The 26,049-nt window shown below is 42.0% G+C and overlaps 2 protein-coding genes across 4 annotated transcripts in view; one reads left to right on the forward strand and one right to left on the reverse strand.

Annotated features, from left to right (window-relative positions):
* dync2li1 (dynein, cytoplasmic 2, light intermediate chain 1) overlaps positions 1–17,700 on the forward strand; it is a 39,399-nt gene extending 21,699 nt beyond the window's left edge. For 2 of the 3 annotated variants that reach the window (XM_085980380.1, XM_085980382.1), the window contains 7 exons: positions 2,948–3,016; positions 3,131–3,208; positions 4,034–4,113; positions 4,478–4,548; positions 10,177–10,274; positions 12,559–12,651; positions 13,142–17,144. In XM_085980380.1, the coding sequence (XP_085836506.1) occupies positions 2,948–3,016; positions 3,131–3,208; positions 4,034–4,113; positions 4,478–4,548; positions 10,177–10,274; positions 12,559–12,651; positions 13,142–13,279 (627 nt within the window). In that variant the 3' untranslated portion in view covers positions 13,280–17,144. The other variant, XM_085980381.1, reaches the window with a different exon arrangement.
* A 5,832-nt stretch (positions 17,701–23,532) lies between these two features.
* abcg5 (ATP-binding cassette, sub-family G (WHITE), member 5) overlaps positions 23,533–26,049 on the reverse strand; it is a 49,955-nt gene continuing 47,438 nt past the window's right edge. The window contains exon 13 of the mRNA XM_085980385.1: positions 23,533–25,357. Within this exon, the coding sequence (XP_085836511.1) occupies positions 25,164–25,357 (194 nt within the window). The 3' untranslated portion in view covers positions 23,533–25,163. The remainder of the gene's footprint in view (positions 25,358–26,049) is intronic.

The raw sequence follows: 26,049 nt of genomic DNA on the forward strand, positions 1-26,049 counted from the left end.
ACCCAGCAACTATAGGCCAATCAGTTTAACCTCGGTAGTGGGGAAGCTTTTAGAAGCGATAATCTGGGACAAAATTAACAGTCACTTAGACAAGTATGGATTAATTAAGGAAAGCCAGCACGGATTTGTTAAAGGCAAATTGTGTTCAACTAACTTGATTGAGTTTTTTGATGAGGCAACAGAGAGGGTTGATGTGGACTTCCAAAAGGTGTTTGATAAAGTGCCACATAATAGGCTTGCCAGCAAAGTTGAAGCCCATGGACTAAAAGGGACAGTGGCAGCATGGATACAACATTGGCTAAGTGACAGGAAGCAGAGAGTAGTGGTGAACGGTTGTTTTTCGGATTGGAGGAAGGTACACAGTGGCGTTCCCCAGGGGTCAGTACTAGGACCACTGATTTTCTTGATGTATATTAATGACTTGGGCTTGGGTATGCAGGGCACAATTTCAAAATTTGCAGATGACATGAAACATAGAAGTGTAGTGAACAGTGAGAAGGATAGTGATAGACTTCAAGAGGACATACAGATTGGTGGAATGGGCTGACACGTGGCAGATGAAATTTAACGCAGAAAATTGCAAAGTGATACATTTTGGTAGTAAGAATGAGGAGAGGCAATATAAACTAAAGGGTACAATTCTAAAGGGGGTGCAGGAACAGAGACACCTGGGGTTATATATGCACAAATCGTTGAAGGTGGCAGGGCAGGTTGAGAAAGCGGTTAAAAAAGCATACAGGATCCTGGGCTTCATAAATAGAGGCATAAAGTACAAAAGCAAAGAAGTTCTAATGAACCTTTATAAAACATTAGTCCGACCTCAGCTGGTGTATTGTGTCCAATTCTGGGCACTGCACTTTGGGAAAGATGTTCAGGCTTTAGAAAAGATTTACAAGAATGGTTCCAGGGATGAGGAGCCTCAGTTACGTGGATAGACTGGAGAAGCTGGGGTTTTTCGCCTTAGAGCAGAGAAGGTTAAGAGGAGATTTGATAGAGGTGTTCAAAATCATGACAGACATAAGTTTTTTAAATTGGATAAGTACCTAAAGGAACAAAATTTGCAGGACTACGGGGGAGTGGGACTAGCTGAAGTGCTCTTGCAGAGAGCCAGCACAGGCTCGGCGGGCTGAATGGCCTCTTTCTGTGCTGTAACCATTTAATGATTCTATAAGCAGGGTTAGAGTGTAGGGATAATTGGAGCAGATCACACAGATGTAAATCATTCCTCATGTTAAAGTCCTTCATCTGTCCTTATTTTTATATAATACTTTGATTTTTATATTATTATTTAGAGTTAAATAGCAAACCTTACGGCAATTTGGTAAGCAGAGAGGTAGATTTTGTATGTACTGTAGTACAAGTTGAGAAGCTGGGAAATGCAAAACTGAAGTACACAGCATCACTACTGTTGGGAGAATGTAACTACATTGTGGCTAGTTTGCATGGGCAGTTTCCATTATAAATGTGGACACAGATGTTTATAACAGAAAATGTTAACAGAAGCAGGCTATTGTAGACAGGAAGTAAGGACAGACATAAGTTTTTTAATATGTTTATTTAGGTCAGCATGAAAACTGATCACTCCCCTCCCCTTAGCTCGTCCACATTTATGTCTTGCGCCAGTCATTATTCTTCAATTCATCCTGTGAAGAAGCTACTTATTCATTAGTTATTCCTGGACAATCTGACCTGTCCTGGATGATCCATAGTCTTGATTTTTTTTTTTAAACTAGGCAACCCAAACCCAAATATGAAAATCTTTGGAAGGATACTACAGGAAACTTTTTTTTATCCGGGACCGACGTGGTGCCGGTTTATCAAAAAGTCCGGATTACAGAGAGGTATAGTTAAAAGGTACGAGAGCTCCGTACACAGCAACAAATCCAGGCTTCCCTGTTGCTTAGCAACATGTGCAGGAACCCCAGCCACAGACCAAGCGCCTCTGTTGCTTAGCAACATGTGCAGGAACCCCGACTGCACAGCCACAGATCGAGGAACGACCACTAATATGAAGTAAAACTTACCTGAACCTACTCCTGAATTTTGCCGGTTAACCGAGATTTCCGGTTATTTAGGTGCCGGTAAATTGAGAGTTTCCTGTACAATGTTATCACAGTTTTGGCGTTATCTCCAGAATTGGTTATGAATCTGGCACAGATGCAGGTACATTTCCCTTTTCTTTCTCAACAGCTGCCTCCCATTCCAATGTGACATTTTTAATCATGCACAATCCATGACCAGGCTTTCAGATATGGGACATGGTGATACTCAGACCTTGCTTCTTGTACTCTGGACAGTCCTTATTTTGGAATGTGAATGTGGATATTTTTCTTCCATCCCAATTCTTAAAGATAACAATGAAATTGTCATTAAACCCTCCCATGAATGGTAGTACCTGTATTGTGATAAAACCCTATTCCTCCCCTCGCCCCACACACACACACATTCTATTGCTAAATAGTTTGTCACCTTGGAAGTACTTCTGTCAAGGATTTTAAAGAGGCTGCTAATGGCTTCAAAATACTACCTCCTCCACGGGTTATTCCATATCAAGTGAGAATGTCAAAAGACCCTCTTTTAAAATGTGTACCCTATTTGGTGCATGTACCCCTTCCATCTCAAACATCCTGGTGTAAGATAGCATCAGCTTTAATCTTGTTAGGGTAAAATAAAGTGGAATCTGTCTGTACAAGTTTATAGCGCTGAAGTAGGCTATTCGATCTATTGTGCCTATGCCAGCCCTTTGCTAGAGCTGTCAAAGCATTTTAGTAGAATCTCATTTGACTTCAATCTTGGTTGAGTGGGTTTCAGTGACTTGTTTGAGTTGGATTTGGGGTCCAGATATTTTGACTTGTATGCACTTCTCTAGCTATTTTGTATAGATGCATGTATTCCTTCAGCACCAAAATACATTTATTTTTGTGTTCTTTTTTTAAAATTCCAATAGGACTGGGAACTAATTGATCCATTTCCCATTCCTCTTGTTATAATTGGGAGCAAGTACGATATTTTTCAGGTACAGTGCCGATTATATTAAGTGTCAGTCTTAATTGATGCATTTCCATATGTTAGTTACCATTATGAAAACTATAGTTCTGTTGATCTGTTAACCGGTGGGTTCTTTCTGTAGGATTTTGAATCTGAAAAGAGAAAAGTAATCTGCAAGACACTGCGCTTTGTGGCCCATTACTATGGAGCGTCACTATTGGTATGTTTGGATTATTTGCATGGTGATATTGGTAATCAGTCTCTCCTTTGGCAAATGCTGAATGGTTCCTCATTCACTTATACCTAGGCTAAGTTCATCATCAAAGAGCAAGAAGATCACAGAGACAGGGTCTCATTTAAGAGCTTTGCTTACAGTTATGAAAGCAATATGCTCCTCTCCATTTCCACACTGCATAAGTAATGTAGATCCAGACCAATACCCAGCCATCTGCTCCTGTTGTTGCTAGCAATTGGAGATTATTGTTGTTCTACTAGTAATCTCAACTTTTGATTCTTTTTGGAGATCAGGTTACAGAATGGGTTAGGTGCAAAGCCAAGTTACTCCAGCAATGTATCTTAGTTTTCTTCTGAAATTGGGGCTATCTTTCCATTTTTCCACACCAGTCATCTTTGTGGGATATCTGAGTAAGATTGCCAATTTGCACCAAACTTGGCAGTTTAGTGCTGTGGGCTCACAATCAGTAAGAGTTGGTTTGAGGCAGTCAAACCCATTTTATGTAGGGCCCTTAACCTTCATTCCATCATTTTGAACTAGATTTAAATCTAGGTTCAGAGGTAGTTCACAACACACTGCTCTTGCACACCCTGCCACGAAGTCTTTAGGGTATAGGAAAAGAAGGGGAAAAAACCTAATGCTGACATCACATTCTACCTAATTTCACATTTGTAATTCTTTCTCTTTTCTATTCTATCTTATGCCTGTAGCGTTCCTTGCAATCAATGTATCAATACTGTATCAATTAGTAAGAAATTAGAAGAGGAACATTCATATCAAATCCTAAAAAATTGTACCATATCTATTCAGTTTTTCAGCAATAAATTGGAAAGTATGATGTCTAAGATGCGGACTGTCCTAAACCATTTGGCATTCGGCACCAACAGAAGGTGAGCAACGTGTATGTTTTGCTTGCAAAGCCCATGTCTGTGTTGTGGTGACTACTCTAAGTTAATAAGGAAGATAGCTCCTAGATGTAGGGCTAGTCTTGAAACATGTGGCACAAAGCACTGATTTGCTGACTCTCATTCTTGTCAAAAAGGAATGATAGTTCAGCCTCTCCACACCTCCATGGACGTCATCTGCTGCTCTCAGTCTTCCAGCCCAAAAAGCACACTAGCATGACGCAGGAAGGGAGCCCCCTCACCCCAACAGCCAATTTCTCTTTGCCTCCCTTCCACTGTTTTGGGAAGCATTTTTTAAAATGAAATATGTCATCCGTCAAAATCTCTAATGCTCTTTTGTGTCTTGTAGCAAAACAATATCTGTAGAGCACAACAAGCCGCTGTTTGTCCCAGCTGGGCTGGATTCACTGAGTCAGATTGGTAAGTAAGCAACAGAAAACTGTTTTACCACACAGTAATTTTTAGCGGTGAGGAGCTACAATATTCCACTGGCTATGTCACTTATTATAACCGTGTGATTGGGATGCAGGTTCAATCTCCCACAGCTTGCCTTTCCATAAGAAGAGAAAATCAGAGGTAGAAAGTTGTCCCCTAGGACTCGCTTCCCGCCATCCCAATGACTGGGAGCAATTTGCCTGATTACTTGCTTAGCTCCAGTTGTGTGACCTGGAATTTCCTTTCAGAAAATACATTTTTATAATTGGGTGAGGTCATCGAGTGCTTGTCAGAAAGGGCGAAAACCCTTATAATAAATTACAGTATCATGATGTGCCAGAATCAGAAAACTGGACAAACAGCCCTTGGGCATGTTTTGCGACCAATTCTTTTGTCTGCGATATGCCAGCCAGTTGTATTTTGTGTGTTCGAATGCTTGTGCATATTTTGTGCCATAGCCTCTTTAAGGTCCCAGGAAAGATTTATAAATATTTAAATGGTTTTCTGCCACAAATTCCCAGGTCTTAAAGGGGAATCAGTTTTTTTTGTTGCACCTTTTTAGTAGTGTGTGTGTGTTTTTATTGCTGTTTCTCGCCCCCCCCCCCCCCCACCCAATATTTCTGTTTTTTTATGATGTTTTGGGGGACAAATTCTATTTATTCTGTACATTAAACTTGTTTTTAAATATCCCAAAAATGATAGTCCAATATTATCAGCAAGTTGGTGAACATTGTACTGTTAGTGAAGCATTTACAGGACTTCAGAACAACAACAACTTGCATTTATATAGCGCCTTTAACTTAGTAAAAGGGCAATTAGGGATGGGCAATAAATGCCTTGCCAGCGACGCCCACATCCCATAAACTAATTTTAAAAAGTCCCACGGTGCTTCACAGGAGCGTTATCGAACACCGTGCCACATCAGGAGATATTAGGACAGGTGACCAAAAACTTGGTAAGAGAGGTAGGTTTAAAGGAGGAGAGAAAGAGAGCCTAAAGGAGGGAATTACAGAGCTTGGGGCTCAGGCAACTGAAGGCATGGCCGGCAATGATGGAGCGATTTAAAACTGGGGATGCACAATAGGCCAGAACTGGAGGAGCGCAGAGATCTTGGAGGGCTGTAAGACTAGAGGAGGTTACAGAGATTGTTGGGGGGGGGGGGGGGGGGGGGATGCATGGCCATGGAGCGATTTGAAAACCAGGATGAGAATTTTTCAAACGAGGTGTTGCCAGACCGGAAGCCAATGTAGGTCAGCGAGCACAGGGATGGTGGGTGAATGGGACTTGGTGTAAGTTAGGATACGGGCAGCAGAGTTTTGGATGGGTTCAGGTTCATGGAGGGTGGAAGGTGGAAGGCTGCCAGATGAACATTGGAATAATCAAGTCTAGAGGTAACAAAGGCATGGATGAGGGTTTCAGCAGCAGATGAGCTGAAGCAGAGGTGGAGACAGGTGATGTTACATCGATGGAAGTAGGTGATCTTGGTGACCAGAAAAAAAAGGTGCATAGAAAGAAATCTTCCAACATCCGTGGAAGCTCAGGGAGCCACAAGGTATTTAGATGCAAGCTGCAGAATGCCAGTGGCAGGCAGCAAGTGAAGATAAAGTATGGTGATTGCTTTGGATGCACTCCAAATACAATATTTCATGGTTGAAGTGGTACAAGATACAAAGCATGCAAAAGAGATCAGCTGAAACCTGAGCGAAGCTGGCTACACCTGCCATTATGCCACCATTAACTGCATGCCTCAGCACACCTACCTGAGGACCAAGGACAAGTTATTGAACGTTGCAGAAAGGAGGAGGACAGATAATACATAAAGGATATCATAGGGATGTTTCAGTGCTGTGAGAATGGTAGAATCCCAACCAGAACAGAGAGTTGCAAGCGATGGCATTGAGCTAGGAGGCAACGATGCATTTGAGTTCCTTGGAGAGGAAAGAGAGGTTAGGGATGGCGTGGTAGTAGAAGAGAACGGGTAGGTTAAGGGTGGATTTCGCAGTAACTTGATTTGGAGATGCGTAACATGGTGAAGGGTTTTTGTGTGTGCATTAGATGCCTGGCTGACCAAAAATAAGTCCCATTTGTTCTCCTTGGAAGGTACTACAATAATAGTGAAACTGTACACAATAGCACCTGTAATTTGTCAAGTTACATCTGTGACACAAGGAACATTAAAATTGAAACTTCAAAATAAAGGATTACTCAAAATATAGCAATTATAATAGTGATATTATGACAGGACATATAGCAGGTGTCTTAGACAGTTGCTAGACCAACAATCTTATTGTTCTCTAGCGTTTGTCTTGTTTACTTTTATGTACAAAAAGCTGATATTTAAAGATATTTAGTAGATGAGAATCATATATGTATAACTTTAAGTGTAGCCATTGACCAAATAGTATTATCCATAATTACTGCTGGGTAACTAGAAAGCTAAGACTTGTTCAAAATATAGCTGCAGACAGTTCAAAAGCAGTTTTGACTAAGTTTTAATAACAAACAGCCATAGACTGCAAGTGAAGGTCAAGTCATTAAATTGCTAAGAAAAAACATATAATAATGTTATAAGAACATAAGAAATAGGAGCAGGAGTAGGCCAATCGGCCCCTCGAGCCTGCTCCACCATTCAATAAGATCATGGCTGATCTGATCCTAACCTCAAATCTTCTATCACTCTGCATCCACCCGAACCCATGTGATCTCCCGGGAGAGATGAAAAACCAGATAAAGACCCAATGGCCAATTTGGGAGAAAAAAACCTGGGAAATTCCGCTCCGACCCATCTAGGCGATCGAAATTCTTCCAGGAGATCACTCTGTCCCTATATTTTCTACAGTACTTACCTTCTGTAAAGGCGATCTCCACCCCAGCCAGGAACAGGAATAAAACCATCTCCTGAAATCTAACACAGAATTAGAACACAGTAGGAGCAGAACCAGGCTACACGGCCCCTGGGCCCACTCCACTACCCACAGGGCCATGACCATTCCGAACCTAGACTCATGTCCAATTTCCTGCCCGCTCCCCGTAACCCTTAATTCCCTTTACTTCTAGGAAACTATCTATTTCTGTTTTAAATTTATTTAATGATGTAGCTTCCACAGCTTTCTGGGGCAGCAAATTCCACAAACCTACTACCCTCTGAGTGAAGAAGTTTCTCCTCATCTCAGTTTTGAAAGAGCAGCCCCTTATTTTAAGATTATGCCCCCTAGTTCTAGTTTCACCCATCATTGGGAACATCCTCACCGCATCCACCCGATCAAGTCCCTTCAAAATCTTATATGTTTCAATAAGATCGCCTCTCATTCTTCTGAGCTCCAATGAGTAGAGTCCCAATCTACTCAACCTCTGCTCATATGACCACCCCCTCATCCCCGGGATTAACCGAGTGAACCTTCTTTGTACTGACTCGAGAGCAAGTATGTCTTTTCTTAAGTATGGACACCAAAACTGTATGCAGTATTCCAGGTGCGGTCTCACCAATACCTTGTACAACTGCAGCAATACCTCCCTGTTTTTATATTCCATCCCCCTAGCAATAAAAGTCAACATTCCATTGGCCTTCTTAATCACTTGCTGCACCTGCATACTAACTTTTTGAGTTTCGTGCACCAGGACCCCCAGATCCCTTTGTACTACAGTACTTTCCAGTTTCTTGCCATTAAGATAATAACTTGCTCTATGATTTTTCCTGCCAAAGTGCATAACCTCACACTTTCCAGTATTGTATTCCATCTGCCAAATCTCTGCCCACTTACTTAGCCTGTCTATGTCCCTTTGCAGGTTTTTTATGTCCTCCTCACTCACTACTTTCCGTCCCATCTTTGTATCATCTGCAAACTTTGATATGTTACACTCGGTCCCCTCCTCCAAATCGTTAATATAGATTGTAAAGAGTTGGGGACCCAGCACTGACCCCTGCGGAACACCACTAGTTACTGGTTGCCAATCTGAGAACGAACCATTTATCCCAACTCTCTGCTTTCTGTTAGAGAGCCAATCCTCCACCCACGCCAGAATATTACCCCCAATCCCGTGATTTTTTATCTTAAGCAATAAACTTTTGTGTGGCACCTTGTCAAATGCCATTTGGAAGTCTAGAACTTAGAATTCGCTTAACAAAACTAATTGCCAATAAATGAGAGAGATCATGGAAGTTAAGGTATTTATCTGGTAGATTAAAGTGAGATAGTCTGGATACATCAAGACTAGTGAAACAGCGCTGAAATGATTTGGGCCCTTGGTGTAGAGAAAGGCCTTATACTGCTTGAGGCATGACATGAAAGAGACATGGTAAATTCCATTGGGGTGAAAAGCTATAAACAAGATAACACGACAGCAGACCAGGGTTAATGGAAATGTACTGGAAAAGGAATGGCCAGGTTACTAACCTTAACCTGAGTGACAATGGTATTTTGACCATTAGAACCAATTAAAAAAAGGTGATTTTGCTAAAGACCATATATGGACACTGGCCAACCAAACTGTTGATAAGGAATGGGTTAAAACCTCGATATTCAAAGAACAGTTTCACACAGAGTTTTGCTGCGAGGTTAAGGAACAGACCTGCAACGACGCTGCCTGTGTCCGAAGGGCTCCAGAGACCAAGGGCTGCGAGCAATTCGTTACTATCGCCTAATGTTAAGTATTGATTACGCTGTAAGCTTAATAAATCTGATCTATTGCTCAAACATACTTGCTGCTGTTTATTTGTGTCTTGTCCAAGAATTCTGAGCGGTCATTACTGATTGACTCACATTTATATTTAATTTACCTTTTGTCATCCTTCCTGTCCTGAAGACATTAACTACTTGCTGGAATATGAGGGTAAATTTTCTGCTGCACATTAAATTTCCTGCCACATGCTCCCAGCGGGCAAGGCGCTGTAATAAGAGTGTGCTCAGAAAATCTACCCTATTGTTTCATGGCCGGAATCCCTCTTAATACTTTGTCCAAATGACAATTCTTCACATGAGGCTGACTATGAGTATCATCAGGCTATTTTGTATGGAGGGCATAACATTCAACTCCAATCGAGTGCTCACCTGACATCCATACAAGCACACATTCCAGCAGAGGCTCACTACATAGCTGTCAAGATTGGGAGCCCTGACTGATTTTTTTTCTTTTCTGCCTTATTAATCCAGGGTATTGATGCCAACTGTAGCATTCCAGATGAAATCAGCATATACCGAAGAATCAAACCTGGGACCTTCCTAGTCTGTAGAGTTCAGTATCACACTGAGAATGCTCTTGGGAATTGAGCTGGCAGGGGGACTCTTTGATCTCGTACTGTAATGTCTGGTGCTAATACTTATATAGTACAGGACTGTATTTTCTCTCCACAAATGCTGATGGACCTGCTGTGCACTTCCAGCTATTTCAGACTTGCAATTTTGCTTTTTATTTGCTATTACTTGTATATTTAACATTATTCCACTGACTTAAAAATTCAAAAATGAAGTAGCATCTGGAGGGTAGATTCAATGCCATTTAGTTCTGATTAACAAGAGCTAAAGACATTAAATCTGCAGTCAGATACTGCAACAGAATCATTGAAACTTTTCGACATTCTACAAATACCACATTTTGTTTAATATATACACACAGGGTCTCCACCAGCTGCTGAAGTTGACTTGGGAAAGATAAATGCACGGAATCCAATTGATCTGTGGAAGAAAGTTTATGAGAGGCAATTTCCATTTGAGGTAACATTACCATCTATTTGTAAACTAATCAATATATTTAGTATTTTGCTGACTTCTGTAAACCGCCTCGTAAACCACATTATTCTGAAATACACAACTTCTTTCATAACTGAAAACATTATTGTAAGATCCAGTAGTGGTTTTATTTGAGGTTGGGGCTGAGCCATACTGTTAGGGCAGAGTACAGGGAGCATTACTGCGCAGGCCAGGCAGCATCCGTGGAGAGAGAAACAGAGTTAATGTTTCAGGTCTGGGACTCTTCATCAGAACTGGAAAAGGCTAGAGATGTAAAAGATTTTAAGCAGATTGAGGGGTTATCCACTTTGGTGGCAAAAACGTGAAGGCAGATTATTATCTGAATGGCAATAGATTGGGAGAAGGGGAAGTGCACCAGTCGCTGAAGGTAAGCATGCAGGTGCAGCAGGTGGTTAAGAAGGCAAATGGTATGTTGGCCTTCGTAGCGAGAGGGTTTAAGTACAGGAACAAGGATGTCTTGCTGCAGTTGTACAGGGCCTTGGTGAGACCACACCTTGAGTATTGTGTGCAGTTTTGGTTGCCTTATCTGAGGAAGGATGTTCTTGCCATGGAGGGAGTGCAGTGAAGATTCACCAGACTGATACCTGGGATGGCAGGAATGACGTATGAGGAGAGATTGGGTTGATTGGGCTTATAGTCACTGGAGTTTAGAAGAATGAGAGGGGATCTCATTGAAACTTATAAAATTCTAATGCAGGAAGGATGTTCCCGATGGTCGGGGAGTCCAGAACCAGGGGTCACAGTCTAAGGATAAGGGGCAAGCCATTTAGGACGGAGATGAGGAGGAATTTCTTCACCCAGAGAGTGGTGAACCTGTGGAATTCTCTACCACAGAAGGCAGTTGAGGCCAATTCATTAAATATATTCAAGAAGGAGTTAGATATATTTCTTAAGGCTAAAGGGATCAAGGGATATGCGGAGAAAGCAGGGACAGGGTTCTGAAGTTGGATGATCAGCCATGATCGCATTGAATGGTGGAGCAGGCTTGAGGGGCCGAATGGCCTACTCCTGCTCCTATCTTCTATGTCTCTATGTTTTCCAGTTCTGATGAAGGGTCCCAGACCTGAAACGTCAACTCTGTTTCTCTCTCCACGGATGCTGCCTGGCCTGCTGAGTGCTTCCAGCATTATCTGTTGTTGTTTCAGATTTCCAGCATCTGCAGTATTTTGCTATTGTATGAGCATTACTGCGCACTTGGCTGTGCTATACCTCACCTGGGAATGCTTGTTACTGACACTGGGTACCTAAAATGGGAAGAGTTCCATTCCTCAGAGCTAACATCCCCCACCTTGATGAGCATAAAAAAATGTTTTTAAGAGTCTGGTCACAGACATTTTTATAACTGGCTGTTATGTGACATCATGACAACCTGAAGCATCCTTAGACTGCGATGTTAAACCAAGGCTCTGCAATGGGAGTGGTCAGAAAATTTACCCTATTGTTTCATGGGTGTTTTTTCTGCTTGTTTCAGTGGCTCAGGTGCATGTTCAAATTCCCATATCGCATTAAAAGAGCAAGGTGTTCAGCCGGTGTCCCACACATTTCTCACTTAACTAACACCACCAAAAAATCCACATGGATTAAGTGGTCATTCATCTCCTGGCTATTTATGGTTCGCTGCTGACAGAGAATGGCTGTTGTATTTGCTTGCATAACAACAATCACTGCCCTTCAAAAGTAATTCATTGTATGAAGTGCTTTGAGACATTTTGATGTTATGAGTGCTAGATAAAAGCAATTTTTGAAAAATTGGGCATGCTATTCTCTGTCACTAGAGCAGAAAGTGATAATGTCATTGAAGGAGAATGTCTGCTCCTAAGTGGCCTTCAATCAGCAGTTCTAAAGGGCAAATGTTAAAGACAATGTGGACACTGTGTTAAGAGGATGGATAATTCCCTTTACAAATTTAGGCTTCTCTTCCTAAACCCCTCCACGTTGTTGCCTTTCTCCCCACCATCAAAAGCCTCCTCAGTACCTATATTGTTGGCTATGCCTTCAGTCACTTCCCCTGTTTCTTCTAATTACTGCTCAGTGTCTGCTCTCTTCCTAACCCCCTCCTGTGAAGGGCAATGAAAGAATGGTATAGTGTACATACAGGTTGTATCGCAGCTATTCATTGCAAGTCTGTTGAGCATTCAACACATGGAATCCATTTGTAAATAATGAAATTTAATATAGAAATTTTTAAACCTTAACTCTTGTGATGCAGTTACCGCTATTTAATTTTGACATTGTTTTGTATTTATAGAATACTAGTGAATTGAAAGATATTGCGGATCCAGCTAAAGACCCACAGTATGCTGAACCTGAAGTGGATGCAGTGAGGACACAAAAGGACCAGGTAATATACACAATTGCAGTATACACAAATTATATTTGTTTATCTGGTAGATTTCGAGCCCATGCAACGTAAAAGTTTTTAAAATTAAGATTACTTGATTTCTCTTATTGAGCTTTCATGCTCATCAAGGTCAGTCATGCAGATCCTCCAAACCAAGCTGCTGAGAAATTTGCTCATGGTTTGAGACATGTTAATGTCATGAGCGTGTATAAATTCAGTTTTTTAAAAATTGGGCATCCTATTCACCGTCACTAGAGCGGAAAGCAATAATGTTGAAGGAGGAGATCCATATAAAATGTCTGCTCCTAAGCAAAGTACTCATTTAACAAGTCTGCCATGTCCATTATCTTACCTGAATCTATAATTAATAGGCCCACATTCCACTCACTTTCTCTTATTTATAGAAACTTTTGCTGTTAGCTTTGACATCGCTTGTGGTTTTTAATCATATTCCTTTTTGCACCTCATTACTTTTTGTTGCTTTTTATAGCTCTCCCGCTCTGCTGGATTTCCACCTTTTCTTGCATTGTGTAAGCCTTTTAGTTTGATTATGTCTATTACCTTGTTTGTTGACCATGGTTGCTTAACTACACAAGTGGCTACTTTATCTTTTAGGTGTGTGTACTGATTTTGTATCATACCATGTACTTTGAATACTACCCAATGTTTGTCTGTAGGTTTACCCATTAACAGTTCAGCTCAGTTTACTGTTGTCAATTTATTTCTCATCTCTTCAAAGTTTGTTTCACTTAAATTTCAATAATTTCAGCCAAGGTTTTGAATTTTATCAGTGTTGTTACAAAATACCCTGGTGAAAGTTGAAATGATAATTCATATCTTAGTGTCTGTATTATAAGTTTACTTCTCAGGACATGTTGTATATCAATTGACCAAAATTACTGTAATGAGTTGTCCTTGACTAACTTCTTAGATAACTTGTGAGATAATTAAAGAGGTGACTACAGGTTTTTCTGCAGCAGTTCACGTGGTACATTGTCCCTTAGTTATCTTGGAGTCAGTCAATACTCTGTCCAAAGGTAAATAACTGTATAAGCTTGCTTGGATGATCGAGATTTAGTTGTACTGTGAACTCACAATAGACGGGCCATTTTATGTAAATTTAGCCTTGAACTAAAGTTTACAAATTCCCTACAAGTTGCCGTGTATAATTATCCTCGGTTACTTCAGTTCATCTGAGTTTTCTTACTTTTTTCTTTATGGATATTTTAAAAGAGGAACTCATCCATGTTTAAAATGAATAAATTTCAATGGTTTATATGTGGTGTACTGCCTGTATTTAATTATTTTCAGATACTGTTTTTCCACAACATGTACCACATTCCTAGCAATTATGTTCTGTGACTTCTGCCAACGCCATTCTGTAAGCCACTCACGGGAGGTAAACGAGCAGAGCGATTTATCCCCTTTTTTGGCAGTTATAGATCTGATGCTGCTTTCAGGTTAACAATTCTGTGTTTTATACTTTAGAAGAAAAAGTTGAGTTTTCAAAAAAGTGTTTATTTTGTCTCAACTATTGTTGCTCTCTAGTACCTTCTCTCAGGTGTTTGTATTTGTCTGCCCTTTGGTTAAGCAGTGCCAAATTTCACTTTAAGATAAGCAAAATGAGTAATCTTTAATTAGGTGCAATAATACTGTGTAAGATAGCAAAAAAAGCTTCCTCATAACCTTTAGTAACCCATTGAATTATCTCTTGGTGATCCATTTTATGAATTGTGTATGTAACAGTTCATATTAGTGTACATTTAATTGCACAAATAAAAGTACAGCATACAAATCACATTTAAAAACCAGGTTCACCGCTCTGATGCCAGTCAAAGGTATTTTATCAAGATTTCTGAGTATTGAGGTACATTTGTAATTTTTAGTTTCAGTAGCAGGCAGCAGCAAGTAAATGAAACTTCCTTGGAGCCTTTCACATCAAAACATTTGATTTTTGGGTAGATTTAAGGTATGTTGGTAAAACAGCAGGTTCAGCCTTAATCTAGGATCCAACTTGTGAAAAATTTCCTTACAGAAAGGTCCTTCTTTCTAGAAGTATAACATTCCTAAATTGATCCTTATTTCTTGCTCTGTTCCATACAAATCTGTAAGGGTGTTGCGACTTCAAGTTTAGCTAATCTTCAGTATTGTGTTATTCAGCAATAGATGTAGTGATGATAGTTGAAAATTAGCATGGAAGTGTGCTTCTGTTGAGTAGACTGTTTGTAACTGGAACGTTTACATTTTAAACCAATTTACTTTGTGGCACCCTAATGGTTTCATGGAGTGATGGGATTTAAACCCACAATTCCAAACAAAATGGGGTGAATTTTCAGCTTCACCGTATGAGCGTTAAACTGGTGGCGAAGTTTGCCTGCCTGATACTCATTCCATTAATTTCAAAGACATTTTTTAAAATTCAAAAATGCTTGCCTATCCCCATTTGCCCTTCTTGAACCGCTGCAGTCAGTGTGGTGAAGGTACTCCCACGGTGCTGTTAGGTACAACTGGGTGGCTTGCTAGGCCATTTCAGAGGGCAGTTAAGAGTCAACCACATTGCTGTGGGTCTAGAGTCACATATAGGGTAAGGACAGCAGATTTCTTCCCTAAAGGAGATTGGTGAAATAGATGGGTTTTTACAACAATCAGTTTCATGGTCTGTTAAAACAAATAGTTTCATGGTCACCATTACTGATACTAGCTTTTTATTCCAAATTTACTTAACTGAATTTAAATTCCCCAGATGCTGTGGTGGGATTTGACCTCCTGTCTCCGGATATTTAATCCAGACCTCCGGATTACTAGTCCAGTAACATAACCACTATGCTACCGTACCCCCCAGACACTTCTATAAGTGAACCTTACATCCCATATGGTCTGGAGTGTACCTTTTTCTGCTCAATATCTAGGTGAAGAATACTGAGGCCCAGGGGTTATTGCAGAGAACCCTTGCACTGTACACTAATTACTGGAATGTATCGAGTGCTGCTACGAGATTCTCTTCAAAAATTGAACTAGATATTCATTTACCAAATCAGACACTCAAGCATTTGAACCTACAAATGGATATATTTAAACAAAACCGATCAATGAACAGTAAACAGTATAATAGTCAAATATATACCTTTCCTTGCCCTCCTCGGTAGATAAAATATAAATTTAGTCAAATATTTTATCCAACTTCCCTTCGTAGACTAGTCCAAAGCATTAAGTAACACCAAGCCCTCTGACTGTGGCTGCACAGCTAACACACTGACCTATATGTGTGTGGAACAGATTGTCTTGCATTCAGTCTGTATTAACTTGTGAAAAAAATCCATTTGTTTCAGAGACCATCACCCCGATGCATTGAACTGACCTTCGTTTGCAATGATGTTCATTTGCTGTGCAATGCGAAGCCTAGTTCACAAACCATAATTAACCCCATGTGTGTTGTTTCTAGTAGTAAAGTTAACATTCCAGAGACTAAGGGGGAGTAATTCCCCTAGAGGGCTGTTTGGGGCGCTAAGTGAAAAATGTTTGGAAAGTTAGCGCCAGGCGCTAACCTTTTCAAACATTTGTTAAATTCCCTCTTTTTGCTCCAAGAGGAAAGTGGAGCGCTAAATCGAGCACTCCACTTGCCTCTTGGCGCGCAAGAGACAGGGAATGTTTCGATCTGGGGCGATGTGCTCAGCGTGGCGCTGCCACGTTGGAGGGGTTCTTCCTTGCATTAAAGGGAACGGCCTCACGCTGCGAGCTCTGCATTCATTGTAGATTTCTGGGCCACCGGGGAGCGGGAGTGCCGCGTGATCAGCCTGGTACTCGGGCAGAGTGATCGTGGCACGGACGGCGCGACCGGTAGCCGAAAATAAATCTTTTTAAATCGGCATTTTCTTTTGGCCAGCCGCCCACTACGCCTTTAAGTTGCGCCCTGTGAGCGGCCGGCCTCGCTGTTCACGACCCCTGCAGTAGTCGGTAACACCGCCCGGCGCTGCTGCGGGGCGCGAGTGCGAATTTTTCTCCTGAGGCGCTACGGGGGCGATGCGCCCGGAGATGATGTCATGATCTCCGGGCGCAGAAGATTGGGGCAATACCCGGTAGCGCTACCACTAACTTCCTGCGGAATTTTACGGGAGGTACGGTTATCGCCTTGGGGTGGGGGGAGCCATTTGCACTCCGTTAGCGCCTCCCAGTGGAGGCACAAACTAGGGGCATTTCACCCCCTGGGAGTATGTTTTTCTCACACTAACTCTGGAAGATGATTTCATTTGGCCAATTATACTGGCAGTTTAAATGTTTGAATTCCTGAATAAGTAAAGGTAATTTGACCACCTGTGCCTCTCTGATTAAAGTATATGTGTATATAAAACATACATATTAATCTGTGATTTGTAAGTTACCATTTGTCTTATTTTTTTTTAAAGAATTACTTGATCATTCAGCTGTTTTTAATACTAGCTGTTGCTGAGCCAGCAAACAAAATTCTCTAATTTTATTTTATCTTTATTTTATCTTTTCAGGAGCTTGAGCAATATAAAAGAAATGCTTCCAAATCATGGAAAGAGATGGAATTTGACACACATGGGAGATAATTTAACATTAAGTATTTGTATGGTGCAATTTTAAATTTTGATTTTGAAAATGCATAATTTATATATAATTTGAAATGAGTAGCATTTTGGCAATATTTTAATATTTATTTCCAAAAGTCATTTTTTAAGTGCCATTGTACTTGAAGTATTTTACCTATTACTACTTTTTTCTATGTTAACATATTATTCACATATTTCAGTTCTATTTCAGTGATTATTTTTTCTGAACTTTTGTTTTGTTCCTGTTCAATAAGTATGTATTCAATATGGTAAAGGTTTATTTATTTGGTGTATATTAAAAAAGGGAGAAATTTGTGGTTCTGTACATTTTGTGAAATTATCAGTATCAACAATTCATGTTACTGTAAATGATGTGAAGTGATATAATCACATCTGCAAAACAAACTCTGGATGAGAACAGCATGCAATACTCTTGGCAACATATTTCAAAGCATAATAAATCTTGGTGCCTGTAAAATTTTGAAATTATTAGTGGATATCATGCAAAACTAATAAGCTGAAGTACTACATCCCATAATTCACCAGCTTTTGTTCTACTTCAAGTACTTAAATTTAAAAAAATGTTTTTATTTGTCCTGAGATGTGGGCATCACTGGCAAGGCGAGCTTTTATTGCCCATCCCTAATTGCCCTTGAGAAGATGGTGGTGAGCCACCTTCTTCAACCGCTGCAGTCCGTGTGGTGAAGGTGCTCCCACAGTGCTGTTAGGGAGGGAGTTCCAGGATTTTGACCCAGTGACGATGAAAGACCGGCGATATATTTCCAAGTCAGGATGGTGTGTGACTTGAAGGGGAACTTGCAGGTGATGGTGTTCCCATGCACCTACTGCCCTTGTTCTTCTAGGTGTTAAAGGTCGCGGGTTTGGGAGGTGTTGCTGCAGTGCATCTTGTAGATGGTACACACTCTAGTCACGTGCGCCGGTGGTGGAGGGAGTGAATGTTTAAGGTGGTGGATGGGGTGCCAATCAAATGGGCTGCTTTGTCCTGGATGGTGTCAAGCTTCTTGAGTGCTGTTGGAACTGCACTCATCCAGGCAAGTGGAGAGTATTCCATCACACTCCTGACTTGTAGATTGTGGAAAGGCTTTGGGGAGTCAGGAGGTGAGACACTTGCTGCAGAATACCCAGCCTCTGACCTGCTCTTGTTGCCACAGTATTTATGTGGCTGGTCTAGATAAATTTCTGGTCAATGATGAACCCCCAGGATGTTGATGGTGGGGGATTCGGCGATGGTAATGCCGGTGAATGTCAAGGGGCGGTGGTTAGACTTTTGCTTGTTGGAGATAGTCATTGCCTGGCACTTGTGTGGCGCGAATGTTACTTGCCACTTATCAGCCCAAGCCTGAACGTCGTCCAGGTCTTGCTGCATGCTGGCATGGACTGCTTCATTATCTGAGGAGTTGCGAATGGAACTGAACTCTGCAATCATCAGCCAAATATCCCCACTTTTGACCTTATGTTAGAGGGAAGGTCATTGATGATGCAGCTGAAGATGGTTAGGCTGAGTAACTCCTGCAGTGATGTCCTGGGGCTGTGATGATTGACCTCCAACAACCACAACAATCTTCCTATGAGCTAGGTATGACTCCAGCTAGTGGAGAGTTTTCCCCGATTCCCATTGACTTCAGTTTTACTAGGACTCCTTGACGCCACACTCGGTCAAATGCTGCCTTGATGTTAGAGCCAGTCACTCTCACCTCACCTCTGGAATTGAGCTCTTTTGTCCATGTTTGGACCAAAGCTGTAATGAGGTCTGGAGCTAAGTGGTCTTGGTGGAACCCAAACTGAGCATCGGTGAGCAGGTTATTGGTGAGTAAGATAGCAAAATACTATTACTTTTTACTTGTAATTTTTCCACTCCTTCCCCCCCCCGCCCCTTTCCTTTTGTTTCACTCTCCTACCTGGCAGCTATCTCCTGCCCTGCCAGTACACTTCACACCTAATCTCGGCCTATTACCATCTCGTCTGGCTTCGAATACCTTTTATTGTCTCTTCTACTTTTGACTCTTTCACTTCTTTTGTCCGATCGCAGCCCTGCCTTCGATCTATTTTCTTTTCTTTCCAGTTTTGAAGAAGGGTTCGACCCGAAACGTCAACTCAAATTTCTCTCCACGGATGTTGCCTGACCTGCTGAGTTTTTCCAGCATTTTCTGTTATTATTGGTAAGTGTCACTTGATAGCACTGTCGATGATTGAGAGTAGACTGATGGGGCAGTAATGGGCCGGATTGGATTTGTGCTGCTTTTTATGCACAGGACATACCTGGGCAATTTTCTACATTGTCGGGTAGATGCCAGTGTGGAACAGCTTGGCTAGAGAGGTGCAGTTGTTCTGGAGCACAAGTTTTCAGCAGTACAACCGGGATGTTGTTGGGGCCCACAGACTTTGCTGTATCCAGTGCGCTCAGCCGCTTCTTGATATCACATGGAGTGAATCAAATTGGCTGAAGACTGGCTTCTGTGATGGTGGGGACCGCAGGAGGAGGCCGATATGGATCATCCACTCGGCACTTCTGGCTGAAGATGGTTGCAAACACTTCAGCCTTGTCTTTTGCACTTGCATGCTGGGCTCTGCCATCATTGAAGATGAGCTCCTGTTGTTTAATTGTCCACCACCATTCAGGACTTGATGTGGCAGAACTGCAGAGCTGAGATCTGATCTGTTGATTGTGGATCACTTAGCTGTCTATAGCATGCATGCAGTCCTGTGTTGCAGCTTCCCCAGGTTCGCACCTCATTTTTAGGTACGCCTGGTGCTGCTCTTTCGCACACATCATTGAATCAGGGTTGGTTCCCCGGCTTGATGGTGGTGATAATGAGAGAGATATGCCAGGCCATGAGGTTACAAATTGTGGTGGAATACAATTCTGCTGCTGCTGATGGCCCACAGCGCCTTGTGGATGCCCAGTTTTGAGCTGCTAGATCTGTTCTGAATATATCATATTTTGCCAGGTGGTAGTGCCACACAACATGATGGAGGGTATCCTCAGTGTGAAGACAGGACTTCGACTCCACAAGGACTGTGCAGTGGTCACTGCTACCAATGCTGTCATGGACAGATGCATCTGCGACAGGTAGATTGGTGAGGACGAGGTCAAGTAGGTTTTTCCCTGGTGTTGATTCACCACCAGCCGCAGGCCTAGTCTGGCAGCTATGTCCTTCAGGACTCTGCCAGCTTGGTCAATAGTGGTGCTACCAAGCCACTCTTGGTGACGGACATTAAAGTCCCCTGCCCACAGTACATTCTGTGCCCTTGCTACCATCAAGCCAGGGGACCAACCCTGGTTCACTGATGTAAGATCCTCCTTTTTGGGATCTTTTATTCCAAAAGATTTGACGTTAACTGAAATTGGTAGTAGAGATTAAAACTTTATTTCTTGATTTTATTCAGTACAATCAAGGATCAACAACCCTTACGGTGTCTTAAGCAGTGGTAACAAAGCATAAAGCAGAGTCATACTACCCCGTTATGCCTTGGGTAAAAGTCACGGTATGAGTTGTCTGGCCCCTCCTGCACAGTCCTGAGTCCGCTATTCTCGCCTCCAGGTGTCCACGCACCTTCCGGCACGATCACTCAAGTCTGCTATCTTCGCCTCCAGCTGTCGGGCTCCAGTCTTTCATAATGAACCCATATTGGGATCTCCTTTTTATACCTTTTGTTTCCATTCAAACCTATTGAATCTTACTGAAGCAATTGCTGACATACTTAACCTCTTTATTTCCATTGGGTCACCTGACCTTACCTAGGTTAATTCTTGTGTGTTTTCCCACTAAGTTATTTTTAAAGAAACAAAGCATAAAACATTCATTTTTTTAAAGTCTTATGCAGACCCCTTCCTTATCTGCCTGTTTTGTTACCTTATCAGTCTAGTTTCTATGGTTGCATAGAGATTCCAGCCCCTGCCGGTGTCTTGTTTTTTGCGAGTTATTATAATTCCCATTTCCCCCCCCCCCCCCCCCCCCCCCAGGTCTGCGACTTCATGTCTTTTAGTTTGAATGCTCTATTGCCTATGCTGCTTTATTAAAGTCAGTCAAGTTTTTCCGATCTACCCTTGCTGCAAGCTGGTTATTTTGCTGTGTAAGCTAATTATGATTACATGAGTGTTTATATAAAATAAGTATTAATAAGCAAATTCAGTGAGTTAATTAATAAGGAAATTAGCTATAATCTCACAATGAGCAGTGTAGAAGAGCATGCCAGGAGCAGCACCAGGTGTACCTAAAAATGAGGTGTCAACCTGGGGAAGCTGCAACACAGGACTACATGCATGCTAAACAGTGGAAGTAGCATGCTATAGACAGAGCTAAGCGATCCCACAATCAATGGATCAGATCAAAGCTCTGCAGTCCTGCCACATCCAGTCGTGAATGGTGATGGGCTATTAAACAACTAATGGGAGGAGGAGGCGGCTTCCTGAATATTCCCATCCTCCATGATGGCAGAGCCCAGCGCGCGAGTGCAAGACAAGAATGAAGCATTTGCAACCATCTTCAGGCAGAAGGGTTGAGTGGATGATCCATATCGGCCTCCTCCTGAGGTCCCCACCATCACAGAAGCCAATCTTCAGCCAATTCAATTCACTCCATGTGATATCAAGAAGCGGCTGAGCGCACTGGATACAGCAAAGGCTATGGGCTCCGAAAACATCCCGGCTCTTGTGTTAAAGACTTGTGCTCCAGACCTAGCCGCGTTTTTAGCCAAGCTATTCTAGTACAGCTACAACACTGGCATTTACCCGACAATGTGGAAAACTGCCCAGGTATGTCCTGTCCACAAAAAAATGGACAAATCCAATCTGACCAATTACCATCCCATCAGTCTACTATCAATCATCAGCAAAGTGATGGAAGGTGTTGACTGTGCTATCTAGGGCCACTTACTTACCAATAACCTGCTCACTAATGCTCAGCGTTCTGCCAGGACCACTCGGTTCCAGACCTCATTACAGCCTTGGTCCAAACATGGACAAAGGAGCTGAATTCCAGAGGTGAGGTGAGATTAACTGCCAGTGACATCAAGGTAGCATTTGACCGAGTGTAGCATCAAGGAGCCCTAGTAAAATTGAAGTCAATGGGAATCAGGGGGAAAGCTCTCCATTGGCTGGAGTCATACCTAGCACAAAGAAAGATGGTTGTGGGTGTTGGAGGCCAGTCATCTCAGCCCCAGGATATTGCTGCATCCTCAGCAGTGTCCCTAGGCCCAACCATCTTCAGCTGCTTCATCAATGACCTTCCTTCCATCATAAGGTCAGAAGTGGGGATGTTCATTTATGCTTGCAGTGTTCAGTTTCATTCGCAACTCCTCAGATAATGAAGCAGTCTGTGCCCGCATACAGCAAGACCTAGTCATTCAGGCTTGGGTTGATAAGTGGCAGGTAACATTTGCACTACACAAGTGCCTGACAATGACTCTCCGACAAGCGAGAGTCTAACCACGGCCCCATGACATTCAACGGCATTACCATTGTCGAATCTCCCACCATTAACATCCTGGTGGTCACTACTGACCAGAAACTTAACTGGACCAGCCACGTAACTACTGTGGCGACAAGAGCAGGTCAGAGGCTGGGTATTCGGCGGCGAGTGTCTCCTCTCCCGACTCCCCAAAGCCTTTCCACCATCTACAAGGCACAAGTCAGGAGTGTGATGGAATACTCTCCAGTTGTCTAGATGATTGCAGCTCGAACAACACTCAAGAAGCTCGACACCATCCAGGACAAAGCAGTCCGCTTGATCGGCACCCCACCCACCACCTTAAATATTCACTCCCTTCACCACCGTGGCTGCAGTGCGCACCATCTACAAGATGCACTGCAGCAACTTGCCACGGCTTTTTCGGCAGCACCTCCCAAACCCACGACCTCTACCACTTAGAAGGACAAGGGTAGCCAGCACAGGGGAACACCATCACCTGCAAGTTCCCCTCCAAGTTTTACACCATCCTGACTTGGAATTATATCACCGTTCCTTCATCGTCGCTGAGTTAAAATCCTGGAACTCACGCCCAAACAGCACTATGGGAGTACCTTTCCAAGCAGACTGCAGCAGTTCAAGAAGGCAGCTCACCACCACCTTCTCAAGGGCAATTAGGGATGGGTAATAAATGCTGGCCTTGCCAGCGATGTCCACATCCCAGGAACAAATTTTTTAAAAACACCCTGAAAGCCTTTTGCATTTCACTGCAATAGTTTGCTCTTAACTATCAAACTAAATCCCTGGCGATTATAACTATAAACATATTGACTGACAAAACTTCAACTGAACATGTAACAAAATGTGACTGAAAATATCTCTTGCGGATAAATTAGTTTTATTTTCTATTGTATGTATAAGTTAACTTTTTTTTTTTACAAATCACAATTATATAATTGGAACAAAATGAAAATCATTTCCCGGCCTGGTAGTTATGTGCTCTATTCAGAAACATATTTTCAAAATAACCATTATGCTGGTAAACACATTTGCTGAATAGCACATTAAATAATAAATCTGTGTACAACTTAAACCTTCCAGATGGATTGAAAGCAAAATCTTTATTAAAAATGATGGCCAAATAGCACCACTACTTCCATTTTATCTGTAAAACAAAAGCTATCACAACCAAGTTTTTTTAAAATCTAGTCAAAATAGTGACATCAATGAAGTATTATGCCACAGAATGTTTGGAAATGGATTCATGGACACAATTTCCCAAAATATTTTATAATCTTAGCCAATGAATCGGGGATTTCTGTGCCAGATGGGTAGGAGCGGAAATCCTTGGCACAATCACTATCCATTTTAACATAATATTTTATGTAAATGTGTCAAAAATCTTCAAATACTACAGGAAACTTTGTGATATCCGGCACTGACGGGACCGGCGTGTTGCCGATCTATCAAAACTGCCGGACATACAAAGTTAATGTTGAAGCATACGGAGGTTTTCATCTCCGTATCTGACAACAAACACTGTTGCTTAGCAACAGCTTCTAAAGAGTTGGCGGCAGCTGCAAGCGTCTGTAGCTGAAGCTGCTGCTATAGCTACAGGCCTTGCAGTGGCTGACTGGGGAAAAAAAAAGAACGAGATCTAAAAAAACTTACAGAAAATGGCTCCTGATTTTTGCTGTTAGATCGAGTATTTCGGACATACAACCTCCGGATAAACCAAAGTTTCCTGTACTGACAATTTGCAATTGACCATGGCTGGCTGCCCATCTGTGATCTGATTGATACGATTCCTGAGTCTTGCATATTCTTTCTACCCAGTTTACTCGTGCCATAAAATTTCTCTATGACCAGTGTGCTATCGTCATTTGTCAGCTTCGACGCAACATTCAGTGCTATGAGGGCACACTACTTTGGGTTTTTGTTTTTTTTAAGTGTACTCTTATCAAAGTTCACTCTGACCGCTTTTCATTTAAACATTACTGGAGGTCCCAATTCCAAATCTGCACAAGGGCATCACTGATCTCTTCCTCCTTCTTTCCTCTTCATGGCTCAGTGAGTTTGTCCGTTAAACAGTTAATCCATACAGACCAGGAATGTCCTATGTTTCATCCTCCATCTATGCCGAGTTACCAGATCTTAGCTAGATTGGCAATAGGGGAGCTACAATTGGTCTCGGGACAAGAGGGGAAATCAGGCAAGGTTGCTGCTCTTTGATCTTTATCCACCATCCCTGCTGGAAGTGCACAGTTGAGGACAGGATTGGGCTTGGCTGGGCTGTGGTGCTGATGTTGAATAGCCTGATAATATTCACTGTCAATACTCACACATAAATAATGGTCACATGGGTGAAGTATGGGAGGGCAACCCGCCCATGGAACTGTACCTCAGCAGGTGAGGTGCGAGGAAAGGAGAAAATAATTTTTAACTTGAAAGTCCCGTTTCCTCACATTCTTTCAGGAGTGTAAGCATTTCAAGTTACAGCTCTTTGTTCTCACTACCACTGGATTATTAAATCTCGAATCTTAAAACTAATAATGCCGAGGATAACTAGAGCAGGCAAGAAAGCATATAGCATCAGAAAATCAAACACAAATCTGGAAGGTGCCCCGGGGTATGTCGTATCAAGATACTGAATCCCTTGTGTAAACCAGCAATGGACATTTGTGGTGTTAGGAGATGACTGTTCACCTGCGGGTATAAATATCAAACACAGTCAGTCACAAACAATTTGGAATCTCATAATACGTTACACTTTATAAATATAATTTGTATGAACTTCTATTGCTTGGCATACAATTTTAGACACAACTATTTTGCTGCTATTGTAAGACATGGGTTGGCACAGTAACTGGGAGCTACAAGACCCAAGGCATAAATGTTTTTCCTAGAAATGGCCTTTTATTATCTCAGAAATCATATGTAATTATTTTAGCAAAAACTAAGATATCTGAATAGTCCTACTTACTGCTAATGAATGGACATTATTACATACAACCATACGAACTAGGAGCAGGAGTAGGCAACTCGGTCCCTCGAGCCTGCTCCGCCATTCAATAAGATCATGGCTGATCTGATTACTCCACATTCCCGCCTACCCCCGATAACCTTTCACCCCCTTGCTTATCAAGAATCTATCTACCTTTGCCTTAAAATATTCAAAGACTCTGCTTCCACCGCCCTCTGAGGAAGAGAGTTCCAAAGACACACATAACATCAGAAATAGGAGCAGGAATAGGCCACCTCGCGCCTGCTCTGCCATTCAATAAGATCATGGCTGATCTTGGGCTCAGTCACTTCCCAGCCCGCTCCCCATAACCCTTCACTCCCTTATCTTGCAAAAAATCTGTCTATCTCCACCTTAAATGTATTTAATGGCCCAG

Source organism: Somniosus microcephalus, chromosome 3, assembly GCF_052327205.1.
Source record: "Somniosus microcephalus isolate GS21.2 chromosome 3, FLI_Smic_1.0, whole genome shotgun sequence".
Lineage (NCBI taxonomy): Eukaryota > Metazoa > Chordata > Chondrichthyes > Squaliformes > Somniosidae > Somniosus > Somniosus microcephalus.